This window comes from Macrotis lagotis, chromosome 5 (genome assembly GCF_037893015.1).
Source record: "Macrotis lagotis isolate mMagLag1 chromosome 5, bilby.v1.9.chrom.fasta, whole genome shotgun sequence".
NCBI lineage: Eukaryota > Metazoa > Chordata > Mammalia > Peramelemorphia > Peramelidae > Macrotis > Macrotis lagotis.
Genome location: NC_133662.1, coordinates 12,700,325 through 12,717,178, shown reverse-complemented (window position 1 = coordinate 12,717,178; position 16,854 = coordinate 12,700,325). Strand labels below are relative to the sequence as shown.

The following is a 16,854-nucleotide window of genomic DNA, read 5'->3' as shown; positions in this document are numbered from 1 at the left end:
CCTAACCTTCCCAAAATACCAGTGTAAGAAAGGAAAATGTGGCCTAGAGAATAGAAGAATAAACTTGGAATCAAGAATACCTGGAGTTAAAAGTACTGTCTGTGGGGCCAAATATATCTCTCTCAGTGCTCCTGGATAGCACTCTGAGACCATACTGTAAATATAGGAAGGGAAAGGAAAAAGGAAAGGGAAAGTTTTAAGTGCTGTGTTAAGCACTTAACAAATTTTATCAAATTTCATCCTCCTAACAACCATGAGAGATTGATATTACTATCTGCAATTTGCAGTTGAGGATATTTAGACAAACAGAGGTTAAATGATTTGCCAGGGTAACATAGATAGTTGTATCTAAGCCAAATTTGAACTGAGATCTTCCTAATTTCAGTCCCAGTCCTTGAGAGCAAAGTTCCTGATTCATAACAGAGGTATGAATTCAAAGAACTCTTATTCTAGGGGTTCCTCACACAGATGAAATCACAGATATAGATTTTAACAATAATGCACATCTAGTGTTCTTTCCACTAATTTCAATATTAATGCATCTAAAGTATTGGCCCAAATCCCCATATATTTTTAATGATTTGTTTCCAGTGCTTTTAAGGCTAAAAACAATTCAAGTAGGCTTCATCAAAGAGATGGAATTTTGCAAGGTACATGAAGGGGCAATTAAGAGACTTAGTGAATAATAGAGTGGCTTTACTACCAGAGTTCAAATCTGACCTCAGACACTTAGGAGTTGTGTGATCCTGAGCAAGTCATTTAACCCTGTTTGCTTCAGTTCCCTTATCTATAAAATGAGCTGGAGAAGCAAATAACAAACAACTCCAATATCTTTACCAAGAAAATCCCAAATGGGGTCACAAAGAGTTGGACACAACTGAACAACTGAATAACAAAGTAGGGGGAAGATTTAATGAGTGGGGCATTATTTCAAACACATTATAGTCTGAGAGACAGCTTAGTGAAGGTCAAATGCAGCTAAGATATGAAAAAATACATAAAATAAACTATAATTTTAGACAGAATTTTCATGTAAATCTTTTATCTTATACATTAAATATCTCGAGTTGAAAAAATAACCAATGTAAAATATAAAAATAATATAAAAATATGAATAAAAATATGAATAAAACAAATGAATGATAATAAATAATAAAATATAAAATATAAATAAAATATAAAAATAACCAATGCAAAACTTAAATCCCACAATACTCAGCACATTAAATGAAATGTATAGAAAAGATTAATTTAGTGAAATTTACTTTCAAATAAAAGCCTTATACTTTAATATATTTTATATATTACATTCATAATATTATATTTAATTATTATTTATATTTAATTATTATTATTTATATCATGTACATTATTATATTTAATTATTATATATACTATATTTGTAATATATTTATACTTTAATATATTTAGTAAATTTATAAAATATTAATCACATCCTAAGTAAAAATATCAGTTATTATATAAGATTAGGAACATACCTTTTTCAAAAGTTGATTGAATATATTTGTAACTGAATCAACTTCTTGAAAGAAACTGTCTAATGTCAGAGATGACCATGTTAATATTGTTAATCCCTGTCTCAAAACTGATTCTACCTGTAATAATTAAAAATAAAGTATTCTATTAGTAGTACATCTGGTTTTATACAAAACACCATACTATCTTTATTTGTAAAACAAAATATCTTCCATTTTACTGAAGATCACTTTTGTTATTTCCTAGTTTTCTCTCATTGCTCTCTTTAAACTGATCATTGGTGCATATATATGTGTACATATGTATATATCCAAATATATATTATATTGAATTTTTAAAGTTCCATGGTCTTTAGGACTGTATAGTCCTCCAAATTCAATGCATATAGTGTTATTTTTTACATTAAAAGGCACAACAAATAAGCTAGGAGGGAATGTTTTTCAAAAGACTGATAGTTTTTCCTCAGTGCATATATAGATTTTCTAAAATAGATAAATTATACAACACCAAACTATTGCCCACAGTTAAAGGATATTTGTTTTAGTGTACTTTCAGGATAACTAACCTTTTTCATTTTGGTTGCCATCAAATTAACAAACACAGTAGGTACTTCCAGGCATAACTCATCATAATGTTGCAGAAGACCCTATTAAGAGTTAAAACAGCCAATTTTATATCAATTTTATTAAATTTTATTTTGATTTTCCTGACAAATTTTTTCTAAGTTTAACTTTCTTGTAAAAAAAATTAATGAGAATATAAAAGTTCTTACAAATGAATTCTTAATGCTGAGTATAAAATAGGCTTCTGAGGAGAGTTAATATAATTTCAGCTAGTTTGTTTAGTCAATTATTACCTAATCATTTGGAGCACCGTTTGATTCTTACATGAATTATAGGGATTCGGTCTCAAGTAGTAATATCTACCAGTCACTCAAATACAACCAGGACAGTATGTGAAAGTGACTATCACAGAAGTGGAAAGATTCAATATAACTTGAAAAGATGGTCCCTGATAAAATCAACTGGTGATTGTTATCTAGCCTGAATAGTTAGATATGACTCCTAGTTAAAGGCTTATAAAAATGCTATAAAAACTGTTATATTCAGGAGAAGACAAAGCTATAGAAAGTATTAATATGTCTGCCATTTGATATTAGGAAGGCAGTATTTCAGGAAAAAGCTCTAGATTAACAAAACCTGTGTTCAGGTTCTTTCTGTCCATTTACTAGCTATGTGATCAGATTACTCTCTGGGTTTCAGTTTCTTAATATGTATGGGGATAATGACTGTCTCTCACAGCTTTATACAAGAGCATCTTAGGAAATATAAAGTGCTATATAAATACTATGTCTAATGTCAGTTTTTGGAAAATCTACTCCTAGCAATGCAATTCAAGCTATGTATGAAGCCCATGTAGGGAGACAAATCAGAGGCAGAATGAAGAAGAGAAGGTAAGTATGTATTTATTTAATGCCTACAATGTCCCAGGCAGTATGCAAAGGGATTAAAAAGTATTATTTCATCTGATGTTTACAACATCCTAGAAAGTAGATGTTATTATTATCACCTCTACCTATGAGGCACACAAAGGTTAAGTGACTTGCCCAGGGTTCACATAAGGCAAAGAAAAATAAAACAGAATAGCAAAAGTAACTCTGGATTTAGGTATGTGCCACTATCTTAATGAAACATGGGATCTAAATAGAAAAGTATCTTAGAGATCATCTTGTTTTACTCCCTCACTTTACAGATGAGCAAACTAAGGACCAGATTAACTGGTAAATTAATAAATAAATAAATAAAAAGAAGAGTTTGAACACACATGAGCTAGTGTTCCTAACACAAAATTTCCCTAATTGGTGGTATCAATAAGATTAAATTATGCATTATACATCATTCCTCTAAATTCTATTTTGATTCTTGTTAAGTCTTAAAAAAACACCCTTTACTGTTACTCTCCAGCATCTTCTCGGAAGCCTGTCATCTACTCTTTAAGAAAACAAACTATTTTCTACCAAAATTATCAGATCTTACAATATATCATTCGAGTTTATAAAAATTTTCATCAGCAGTACTGATCCATGGAGCCCTCTCATCATCAATTCCCTCAGATAGTCTCTGTTCCTAGGTACCACCAAGGATTGGACCCTTAGCCCAGGTAGCTCCTTCCAAGAGATCCAATGGTAAATGATAAATGGTTCTAGTTTTTTCTAAATAAATCCCAGAAAGTCTTATTAAGTTTTAACAGCAGCTGTTCCAGAGATACCAAGAATGGACTAGAACATTAGGAAGAAAAAAATGGAGCAGGTAAAAAGTTAATGAGCCAAAATTTCTGACCTTTCTGTTATTAAAATTCTTATAATTCTTCATGTTTAAAATATGTTTATATAATTTTTATCATATGCTAAAGTTTTGTAACAAAGCAATCATGTTTTGTTAAATAAGAATTTGAAATGTATCATTCCTCAAAAAAATGTTTATGGTAAACAGCTTTTGTTTGTTTTTCTTATGACAATTCTCAAAGCTTTTCTAGTGTTTTTTCGAAGGTTTCTCAGAGTAATTTGTATTATCTAGCCTTGGACACTTTGAGGGACATTGGAACTAAGAGTCACAATGAGTAACTTCTTACTGCTTTGTTAATAGCTCATACATTAGTCTTCCCTGAATTCTTTATTGTCTTGAATAAACCCTGTCTCAACTATTCTTAATGGCTCTGTTAGCCTGAGTGCTTGCATGAAAGCTGAAAACTTTCCCTGTTGGAAAGCAAAATAAATCAGCCTCCGGATTGCCAAGGCTAGACTTCGGGGGGGCACCCTTTTAGATGGTCCTCTAAATTGTATATGGTCACCCCTCATTTCAAAATCTTGCTTTGTCATGACTTGAACTTCGTGTGTCTAGGTGTGTGTATGTATGTGTGTAACAGGAGGATTTTTTTACATTTTGCCCTGCTAAATCACTGAACCAGTAATTTTTTTTTTAATTTTGTGAACAGAAGTAGGCTGCTGTTTAAATCTTTTAAAATAATTTTAAGTCCAATTTTCCCAGATTTTGATTATTTTTCCTTCAGGATAAGTTGCCCCAATAGTATTTTAGAAGGGAACTCATGTATAATTTTCAAAAGAGGGAATAGTCTATGTAAAAATAAGGAAAAAAGTTTATCTTTCTCATAAATGAGGAAAAAGTTGATCTTTCTTATATGTAAGGGTTTTATTATTTTGAACTCTTGCATTGTTTCACTGGCAGCTTCACCTTCTAAAATTCTTTATTCTATTCATCTCACATTTTTCTTCTTCCCCAGACTCTATCCTAATTTTATTCTTTCCTGATTACTGTTTTTACAAACTTATTACCAAGTTTTACTAGATGGCCAATAGCCAATATGGTCATAACAATGCAAAAGGCAAGATAATTTTCTATCTGCATATAAATATTAGTATAAATAGAACAGATAAAAGATACTTTATGGACTTATGATATTCCAATTTAGCTCCATCCAACACATTTAATTAAAACATCTAGCTTTAAAAGAAAAATATTTACTTCAAAAACTGCAAGTAAAGATAATTTCTACATTACCTGTAAATATAGTTTATTTGCTTTCAATTTAGTTTCCCATGTTAGCAGTTTTTTTGCTAGATCTGGTACTTCCAGTTTCATCCTTATCATGCATTTAGTTTCTCGAATAATTTCTAAAATTTTGGGATCAAAATTGACCAACAATTTCCCAGTTTCTGGATTCCGTACAAAAAGTGTAGCTTGTAAAGCTGCAGATAAATTACAATTTGTGTTAATTATTCTACTTAGGCTTCATTTTAGACAATGGTGACTTCTTTTTTCCTGTCTGGTTCCTCAGGTGTATTCATTTCCCTCCCATCTTTAATCCCAATGTAGTTCACAGAATAAGTAAAATTAATAAATATTTAGTGAGTACCAAAAATGCTCTATATTTTTAGATTATAAACTTCTGGAAGATATGAACTATGTGTATCACTTAACAGAGTCTACTTACATTTTTCAATGACTACTATATAGAAAACAGAAATAAATGTGGTCCTTAGGCAGAATGAGTATTCTATTAATAATCAATTAAAGTACACAGTAGTAGTAGTAGTAGTAGTAGTAGTAGTAGTAGTAGTAGTAGTAGCAGCAGCTGTCCATGGATACTGAAGAAGACTATAGCATCAAGAGAGTGATGTCATGACTTGACATAAGACTTGAGGGGGTGTTGTTTAAAGACACTATTCTCACTACAATGAAATCTTGCATTAACTTTTTCTATATTCAATTTCATAATTCATTCATTGACTGATTCTTATAAAATAGCCAAAGCCATGATATTTTAATAACTTCAAATAATTTAATTATTTGTAATAATGTTTTTTGACCTATAACTATTCTCATAAAAAATAAGTTTGGGGAAGCTTGGATAGTACAAAAGCAATGAAGTGGTCACAAAAACAATTTGTTACCAAATTAATAACAGATTGGAAATGGAATTTTTGAAATATCCCCATTCTAATTGGTCTTATCTCAAAAGAACCAATATATCTTTCACATACCAAAAATTTTGTTAAATCTGTCCTGATTGCTTTCTGATTATAGCCATAAGTGATATTATAATAAGAGGAAACTGTTGAACAATTAAAGGCAGATAAATAATACAATAGATAGAGAACACCAGGCTTGGAATCAGGAAGATTCATATTCCTGAGTATGACGGCCTCAAAAAGGTATTAATTGTGAGACTCTGAGCAGGTCACTTAACCCTGGTTGCCTTAGTTTCTGATATGTGAAATGGTTCAAGAATGAAATGACAAACATTCCAGTATAGGATCAGTGTCAGACACAATTGAACTGATGAAATAGCAAAATTGAACAATACATTTTACATTACAAATACATTTGTAATTTGTGTTTCCAAATACATTTAATACAAATCCAATTATTATTGTATAAATTATGTGCTTTTCAATATGATCAATATATGTATATATACTATTCTGTGTACTGTTTTTTTGAATTAAGATTGCTTTGCATGTAGCAAATGCTTACTTTTTAAAATTTATTCATTTCTTATAAATTTCCTTCAATTGTATATGTATACTCATATATACAATATTACTATATATAATATTTTATTTTCATGTGCCATATAGTTTTGTTTTGTCATTTCTCTATGCTGAGTATATTATTTTTTATTTCTTTTCCTTTTTTTCCAAAATTAGTATTAATTTTCCTTTGGGATTATTTCTTTGGATCATATTCCCAAAGGGAGGAATGATATAATAAAGGCTATAAATGATTTTTTTATCAGTACTATACCAAACAATATACAGAAATACTGAAACCAGGTTATAGTTCTGTTATTAATTGATATGACTATTTCATCATATTTTAATTTGCATTTTATTGTGAGGTTATGGATCTTCTCCTATCAAGATGTGTTGCCTGTATTTTCTCACTGATTGGAGACCGCAACATTTTTTTTTCTCCCTCGGCCAGTCAATAACTTATTTAGCTCCTTTCCCATGGCTCCCAACTTCCCCTCTCCAACCTCCCTTTTGCCTTACCTCTCCTAGTCCAATCTGGAATTTGGGACAAAAAGGTTGTAATTTGAATAATCCCTCCTAAATGAGGGATTTAGGAGAAATTTAGGAGCCATAAAGGACAGGGGAGGCTTGAGGAAGATGGGAACTAGGAAGGTTTCAAAGAGTTGTGCAAAATACTTAAATGGGTAGAAAAGGTACCACTAGATGTTGGGAGGAAACAGGTTTTATACCCTGAATTTCACATTGATCCAACTTACTGCCAAAAATAGAGTATTTGGTGAGGGTCCATTATCTTGTAATTTCCTAGGTAGTGGTATTCACCCTCTCCCCCATGACACTGTCAGTACTCACACCTGGACCACTGCAATAGCCTGCTGGCTGGGTCTCTTACCCACTCCACTCCATTCTCCATTCAACCACCAATGAGACTTCCCTAAAGTATAGATCTGATCATGTCCTTCCCTTCTCAATAAATTCCAGTAACTCCTTATTGCCTCCAAGATAAAATGCAAAGTGTTCTAAAAACTGGGTACTAAAATTCTCAATAACCTAAACTCCCTCCTGCATTTGCAGTCTACTTTCACCTCTTTCCCTGCCACATAATCTTTGAGGTAGTGACTGGCCTCCTGATTTCCCAGCTCTCTCTGGCTATCCCTCCTGCCTGGAAGCCTCTCCCTAGACCCCTCTAACTCCTGACCTGCCTGTTTTCCTTCAGCCAAACTCCCACATCCTACAAGAACCATCTCCAGGTCCCTTCTCAATCTGAGTCCTCCTCTCGTGATTATTTCCACTTTGTCTGTAGTTAATGGCTCCAGAAGGGCAAGGAGTGGTGTATATGTCCACAGAATAGTGGCTATAAGAGCTATAGTCAGGGAATTAGCAGAGTTCTGGAGGCACCCTCCTTCTCTGAAGTTTTCTACAACTCTGGTGGAAGGAGATGGGAAGGAAGTGACATCACCTGAGGAACCAAGTAGGAACAAATGAGGTCATTGTCAGCTCATTACAAATGCCTGGGGCTTGCATGGACCCTGGGAAGGAGCTATGTATGGGAGGATTATTTATGGTCTATGATATCTGTTTCTTTTCTTTCACAGAAAGAAAACAAAGAAACCTTTTGATTCTTTGAAGTTTGTGAATCCAGCAAATCATGGGCAACTGGGTGGCTCAGTGACTAGAGCAATAGGTCTGGAGTCAGTCATTTCAGTCATGTCTGATTCTTCATAACCCCATTTGGAATTTTCTTGGCAAAGATACTGCAGTAATTGCCCACTACCTTCACTTTATTTTACAGATGAAGAACTGAGGCAAACACAGTAAAGTGACTTTTTCCAGGGTCACATAGCTAGGAATATCTGAGGCCACTAAGTCTTAACTCAGGTCTTCCTGACTCCAGGCCTTGCTATACTGGGAGTCTGGATGACCTGAGTTGAAATTCTGCCTCAGACACTTACTAGCTAGATTCCCCTGTTGAGAGTAAAAATTCATCTTGCTTTCATATATAAAACATGTATAAACATATATAAAATTCTTCTTTGTCTCATATATAAAACAAGAGGGTTAGAAGAACATGAACAGGTTTCTTTGCTCCTCTATTTTCTTTTTATGATTATGTGGGGAAAGTTCGTGATGAAGTCCTCTCATGGTTAAAGAAGGGTTTATGTTAAGAAAACTTTGCATTCCAAGGACCCAAGACATCGTGCTTTGGCAATGAGACTGTTTTGAAAACTGAGGCACTGACCATAAGAATCCTACTTTTTCTAGTCAAAACAGTATGATGGGGGCAGCTAGGTGGCACAGTGGATAGAGCACGGGCCCTGGAGTCAGGAGTCCTTGAGTTCAAATATGACCTCAGACACTTAACAATTACCTAGCTGTGTGGCCTTGGGCAAGCCACAACCCCATTTGCCTTGCAAAAACCTAAAAAACACAAAAACAAAATAGTATGAAGGTATCAGGATCTCTAAACTAAGAGGGTCTGGTAACAGGTCACCCCACCTTCTGGTGAGATACATATTTTGAAAATATTACATTCCTTTCTTTGCCATTGCTGCTGGGGTATATTTTTGTATTCCCTGAAACCTAGTCAATGGACTAAAGGGGAAGGGGATTAAGGATGGGGGAAATGCAGTTAGAAGCTTTATAAACCAAACTTGCTCTGCTTTTAGTTCAGCTCCCTGACTTTACCATCTTATTGTGTCAGTAAGTTTGCCCTTTTTCTTGAGCAAAAAGTAAATAGAAACTTTCCTTTGCTCAGACCAAATCTCTGAAAATTTTCTTTAGTGAATTTTTATAATACACATGCTAATGATTTTCTATTTCTTTTGTTTTCCCCCCATAAATGGTATGTTATTCCATTTTCCTCTTGTTTCAATAGTTTTTGTTTGTTTATTTTTTAAGGCTTTTTGCAGGGCAAATGGTATTAAGTGGCTTGCCCAAGGCCACACAGCTAGGTAATTGTTAAGTGTCTGAGGTCTGATTTGAACTCAGGTACTCCTGACTCCAGGGCCGGTGCTCTATCCACTGTGCCACCTAGCCATCCCTGAAATGGTGATTCTTATATTAAGTTATTAATACAGTTTAAATCTATTTCTGGAATATCTATTCTATTATCATTTTTGTTTGTTTTTAACTCAAATGCCATATGCTTGTGACAGTTGTCATTTTGTATTGTTTTAAAACTCAGTAATCACTGTTGGAGGAGAAATATGTCTAATTTTTAGTAATAGGAAAATGTTATATGTGCCTGTTGTTTTCTGAGGACTTCTTCTGTAACATGGACCCTAATCAGATGTAAATTTCTTCATCTGTTCATTGTAACTTCTTTTTTAATGTAAATTCACCAAGATAAGAGCACCCTTAGTTCATCCCTTTACCCATCCCACTAGCTTCCAGACTCTCAGAATGCGTATTTGGCCTCAATCAAGTAGAAGGGGTGGAATACCCCTCTTACCCACTTTTCCCTGACTCTTCTTTTCACAGAAAGTGGAAAAGACTATAAAAATTTGGCCTCTACTTCCCTAGTGGAGTCTAAGCCCAACCAGTTCTTAAAACTGCTTTCCTTTCTCTCTTTCCCTCTGGCATTCTCACCTAGACAGTCCTCAAGTCTCTCCAGAAATAAGGGTTTAATCTGTGAATTTAAGGTTTTGTGAAATAAAAATTCCTAGCTTTTCCACCTTCAGAGCTAGCCATGAGCTTTTCACTTTCAAAAGAATTCTCATTTTTATGATGGCATCAGCCATTTCTCCTGTCATCAATTAGACTATCAGTTTGTCAATTTCTGAAAAAAATAGTATATCTATATGTAAACTATATAGTTTGGTATATCTGTAATTAACTATATATCTGATAATATATATATTAAATTAGGGAATATTGTCATATTTATGATATTAGTGTTCCTAATCAGAGACTAGTTATAGCTCTTCATTTATTCATGTTTTCCTTTATTTCTCCCAATAAGACTTAAAATTTTCTTAGAATAAATATCTTGTGTCCTAAGTTAAACTAATATCCAAATATTTAATATTTTTTAACAAGATTGTGAAAAGAATTATTTTTCATTATATTTCTAAATCTGTGTCACCAGTTTTATAGGAATGCAGTTGATAATTTTGTGGATTTATCTTATATTTTTGACAGCTTAACTAATTTGTTATTACTAATAATTTTTTTTTAGTTTTTTTTGCAAGGCAATGGGGTTAAGTGATTTGTCCAAGATCACACAGCTAGATAATTATTAAGTGTCTGAGGTCGTATTTGAACTCAGATCCTACTGACTCCAGGGCAGTGCTCCAGGGCACTATGCCACCTAGCTGCCCTTACTACTACTACTAATTTTGATTCATTCATTTTTATGTTCTATGTATGCAATCATGTCATCTGAAAAATTACATTTATATTTCTTTTACTTATGCCTTTTCTTTCTTTTTCCTCTGAGAGTTACCATTAGCAATTCTGGTACCATAGATAGTATCTCAGAACTCTTGGTGCAGTGAATTATGAATATTGGAAATTCGTAATTAGAAACAAATTTTATAATTCTTAATAATTTAAAATTTGTAAAAGTATTTATGTTATGTATTATGTATTATGTATATGTTATCTGCTCCTGGGATATAAATTGACTCTTATTGTTCCATTGTTAAGTGTAAAATTTGTACCCATCTCATTCCCAGCCCCTAGTTTCCAAACTTTTACCTGGCTCTGGTCATGTAAGGGAGGAGGAATTTCCCTTTTGCCCTAATGCCCTCAATACTGCAAGAATGGACAACTCTATATAAACCTGGTCTAATATGGCCCAGTCAGCTCTCCCTGGCTCTCCTCCTCCCCCCGCTCTCTCTCTCTCTCTCTCTCTCTCTCTCTCTCTCTCTCTCTCTCTCTCTCTCTCTCTCTCTCTCTCTCTCTCTCTCTGTTTCTGTCTCCAAAAACAATCTTGCCTAGCCTTTTGTTATTCACTTCTGTCCTCAAAGTACCTGTTGATTCTCCAGGAGAAGTTTTTAATATGTATTTTTGTAGACTTTTTTTTGTCTTTTGTATTTATTTATTTATTCTTATTTTGTAGACTTCCAAAATAAATCCCAAGCAGTTTTAAAATCCCAGGGAAGTATGTGAATTTGTTCACTTTTCACTAACTCTCAATCTTCATTTGGCCACCAACCCCAAACTCATCCACAACAGTCTGAGTGCATTTTTAAATTATTAAAGCTTATTGCCATTTAAAAAGAAGAAGAACTAAGAACTTTGGAACATTCTGTATCTGATCATGGGGAGATGGGAGTAATCTGTCTTATTATTGTTTTGAAAAGGAAATGTGCCTCAACTGAGAACAGTGGTAATCATAAATAAATAAAATGTTCATTTAATAATTAAGAATTTTGGTAACTGCAAACATTAATTTAGCGCAATTAGAGAACTATGAAACCATTCAAAATCATTTTGATGCAGGAAGTCATGGGAATATGATGCAAGGAGTTATGGACACAGGAGATTTGTAATTAGAAATAGATTTTATAATCTTTTATACTGTTAAATTTTGTCTAGTTGGAAAAATTCCTGTGATGTAAATTGACTATTGTTCCATTGTTAATGTAAATTCATTATTAATAAGTCTCCTCATTCCTAGCCCCTTCAACTTCTAGTCTTTTATCTGGTTTTAGTCACATAGAGTGGGGGAGGGATTTCCCCTTTTCCCACAGTCTCCTGACCCTTCTGTAGCCAGAGAGTGGGTAAGACTATAAAAGCCTGGCCTGGACTTCCCTTGTGTGGAGACTCATTCCAGTTCTCCTGGCTGTTTCTGTGTCTCTCTCAAACAAACTTCATCTCATCTTTTGTTATTTTCCTGTCCTTAAACAACTTACAAACAGCTTGCTGCTTCTCCAGAAGAAGATTTTAATACATATACTTTGCAAGCTTCTACAATAAATCCTGAGTGGTTTTAAAATCCAGGGCTGTATGTGAATTGTCACCCTTCAATTGGGTGACACTAATGCCAAACATCAATTTGACATGAATCTAAAAGCTGATAGTTTTTTTCTTAATGTCAAAGTTTAATGTCTTTAATCCTATATTTCTGATCAAAAAATTGGTTTCACATATTTAGAATTTTTAAGTCTTAATGTTAACTTCTGCCCTCTTTCAAGGTCTGTGTCTATCAATAAATGTTTCAGTTTCACACAACCTGTTTCCCTTTATTGCATATGCAGACTTGCAAGTTTAGCTTTCACAGCTGCACAGACAAAGGTCTCTAAAGACCAGGCAGAGAAAGCAGGAACTGATCTGGTTATCTCAGAATAGCTTTCCTTCTGACTGAATTCTTAATAGTTTTTTTCTTACAATAGAACAGATCTTGTGAACAGGATAAAGAAACTAAGTCAAATTAGTGCACCTATTATGCACTAAAGTGTAACCTGACTGGCTGGCCACCAAAATTTGACCAACTTTTCTGACATTCTATAAATATTGTTTCTTCATTAAGCTCCTAGGTGGTCTCTGTAATGATACCATCCACCCATAGGTAAGATCCTAGGAGAATAAAACTTCATGGATAAAACTAACTTCTTGTTATTTCATTTTTAGCTTAAGAAAATTATCATTAGCAATAACTACACACATACCATATTGTAACTGTGAGATGTCTTTGACCCAGGATGTATGATAGAGTACTTCAAATTCCACTAAGATGTAGGAAATTTTGTTGTATTGTCGAATAACTGCTTTACCCTCTGGACTTGCCAAGATATCTGAATTTTTCTGTTTTGTTTTTTGTTTAAAAAAAAAAGAGGGGTCAATTATTTATTATTCTTAGAAACAAGTTTTTTTAAAAAATATCAATTCAATTCAATAAATTTTATTAAGTGCTTACTATGTGCCACACCCCAGGCTAAATGCTGGATATAGAAAAAAAAGGGGGGGCAAAATAGTTTCTTCCCTCAAGGAACTTACAATATAATGGGAGAGGGAAGGTTAATATGCAAAACAAATACATATATAGAAAGCTATACATAGGATAAAGAGAAAATAATAGTAGAGGGAAGCATTGGAATTAAGAGGGGTTGGAGAGGGCTTCCTGTGGAAGGTAGGAGTCTAGCTGGGACTTAAAGGAAGCCAGGGAGATCAGGAGTCAGAGCAGGGAGAGCACCCCATACCCCGGGGGAGAACCAGATAAGGCCAAGAAACCAGAGACAGAGAGTCTTATAAGTGGAACAGTTAGGAGGTCAGGGATGTTAGGAAGTAAGGTATTAAGGAGACTGGAAAGATAGAAAGGAACTAGGTTATGAAGGGCATCTTGTATTTGATCCTGTAGGGAATAGAAACTCACTGGAATGTAATGAATGTGTATCTGTGTGTATGAGTAGGTGTGTATGTATGTATGTATGTATGTATGTATGTATGTATGTGGATCTATATGTGTATGTGTATATATATATATACATATATATATATATGTATATATATATATATATATATTGTGTGTTGTATGTGTACGAATAGGTGTGTGTAAACGAGAGAGAAGCACACATACAGATCTGAATTTTAGGAAACACCCTTTGGTGGCATGATGGAGAGTGAGGTGGGGAGAGTCTTGAGGCAGGCAGGTGATCCCATTGATGTGAGAAGGTGAATATCTGCTTTAGAGGGGGATGTCAATAGAGAGAAAAGAGTAACAAAATAATGATCTTAACAACAGGGTCAATTTACAAACAAGATATTTAATTCTGATATATAAAAGGAATAACTATAAAGCTCTATACTTGTGCTTTAAGAAAATCACCTTCAGGGACAGCTAGGTGGTACAGTGGATAGACCACTGGCCCTGGAGTCAGGAGGACCTGAGTTCAAATCCGACCTCAGACACTTTAATAATTACCTAGCTGTGTTACCTTGAGCAAGTCACTTAAACCCTAGTGCCTTAAACAAAAATTTAAAAAATAAAAACATTAGCTTTACAAGCTCAGTTTGCTTTAATTTCCTCTACTATAATTTCTTCCCCCATCTATCTACCAAGATTATTATGAAGATAAAATGAGATAGTAATTGTAAAGTACCTGGAACACTGGAACATAGTAAGCATAATGTTAAGTTATTATTATTATTATCATTATTAAAAACAAATAGTAGAAGCAGAGGGGAGGAAAGGTTTAACAGTGAATTATCTCAAAAAGATCAAAGGGTTTTGTTGGATAATGAGAGCTCACTATGAATCAACAGAATGATATGGAGGCTAAGAAAGCTTTATTATGAGAGACATAGCATGTGTCCAGCATAAGGGCAATGTTAATCCTTCTGTGGGCTGTGCCTTTGTCAGATCATATCCAGAGTACTGTGTTCAGTTTGGGGTACTATATTTAGGAGAAGTTTAACAGGCAAGCTATGTTAGAGGCAAGTAATAAATTATTTTTCTACCATAAGAAATATATTCACAATACCAAGACATATGAGAATTATGCAAAGCAAAGACCAAAATAGTAGTATAAATGTTGACTATAATGATGGAATGCATAATAACAAAACTTAGGAAGCACATCTAAGAGAAAGAGAATTTTTTTAAAAATTCAGGATTATTTCCTTACTATCTTTTAAATGATTACAATTAATATAACTAATTATATATTAATGCAATTAGTTTTATTATTAATTATATTAATATGTTGATAATTTTATGAAATTATAAATGTTTTTATGTAACCATTTTTGGTTATTGTTGAGGGATTGAAATAATTCTATTTATTGTAAATTAAACTCCTGATTTTTAAAAATCTTAAATTTAAACTGGTCTTTATACTTTAAGGAATTTTCCTTAAAATGATCCTGTAAGGTGATGAAAATATATGATGAGGAAACATTTGAGAGATATGTTTCAAATAAGTTAAGTGGTTTGCCCTGGGACAGGGAAGACAAAGAAACAAAAATCAGACTGAATGTCCAGTCTTCTGCTGCAGGTACTATGCTAGACTGCAGTGACCTAATGTTAGAATTTCTTAGGTAGTAATTGGAGGACAATAATTACCATGTTTTTGACTTATAAAAGGAATTAAGATTTTTCCTGGTTACTGGGAAATCACATGAACATATTTCTTTTTCTAGGCAGTTATATATTATCATCTCTCTCTGGTTTATTCTAGTTCTAAATCTATAGCCAGAACCATTAGGTATATAAATAGTTGCATAGTTTTTATAAAGATGATCCTCCCCAATTCTTGTGAACTCACTACAAAAGTAATGTATCAATTGGAAAATTATCAATTGCTCATGAGTCAGTATAGTTAATAAAAGAAAAGAGAAAATTCTACCTAAACTAATGTATTTATTCAGTGCCATACCAAGCAAAACAAAAGATTAATTTTATAAGAGCTAGAAAAAATAAATAAAATTCATCATTAAAGCAAAAGGTCAAGTATATCAAAGGAACTGTTGAAAAAATGTGAAGGATGGGGTGGTTAGGAGGCGCAGTGGATAGAGCACCAACCCTGGAGTCAGGAGTACCTGAGTTCAAATCCTGCTTCAGACACTTAATAATTGCCTAGCCATGTGACCTTGGGCAAGTCACTTAACCCCATTGCCTTGCAAAAACTTAAAAAAAATATGAAAGAAGATGGCCTTGGTGTGCCAGATTCCAAACTAAGTTTATAATGCAGTAATTAACAAAACAGTCTGGTACTGGTTAAGAAACAGAATGGTGGATCAGTGGAATTGCTTAGTTATATATTATGTTGTGGGAAATGATCATCATATGATAAATCCAGTATGAAATAAAAACTCATTACGAGACAAAAACTGCTGGGAAGATTGAAAACTGGAAAACAGAAACTAGGTATTCATACTATATACCAAGATAAGGTCAAAATGGGTACAAGATTTACAGATAAAGAGTGATAACATAATCAAATAACAAGAGCATGGAGTTTATTCATCAGTTCTATAGATAAAGGAAAAAATTTAGGAACAAAGAAAAGATAGCATTATAAAATGTAAAATAGAATGTTTTCATTATATAAAATTTAAAAAGTTTTTATACAAACAAAACAAATGCAATCAAAAGAAAAGCAAGGCAAAAAACTGGGGGAATTTTTTTGTAAGAATATCTCTGATAAAGCCCTTATTTCTCAAATCTATAAGGAATTGAGCAAAATTTATAAAAATATAAATCATTCTTTAATTGATAAATGATCAAGGTAATATAAAGAGGCAGTTTCAGATGAAAAAAATCAAAGCTATCTATAAACATGAAAAAAATCCTCTAAATCACCATTGATTAGAGAAACAAAAATTAAGCTAACTCTGAGAACTTCTAATATCTATCAGATTAG

General features: G+C 33.2%; 1 protein-coding gene across 1 annotated transcript in view; it reads right to left on the bottom strand.

Moving 5' to 3' along the window:
- Positions 1-16,854, bottom strand: part of LOC141523566 (dynein axonemal heavy chain 8) — a 412,522-nt gene that overhangs the window by 305,892 nt on the left and 89,776 nt on the right. Inside the window, exons 17-20 of the mRNA XM_074236848.1 lie at positions 13,162-13,297; positions 5,076-5,263; positions 2,063-2,143; positions 1,500-1,616 (exon numbers count right to left, since the gene is read on the bottom strand). Of these exons, the coding sequence (XP_074092949.1) occupies positions 1,500-1,616; positions 2,063-2,143; positions 5,076-5,263; positions 13,162-13,297 (522 nt within the window). The remainder of the gene's footprint in view (positions 1-1,499; positions 1,617-2,062; positions 2,144-5,075; positions 5,264-13,161; positions 13,298-16,854) is intronic.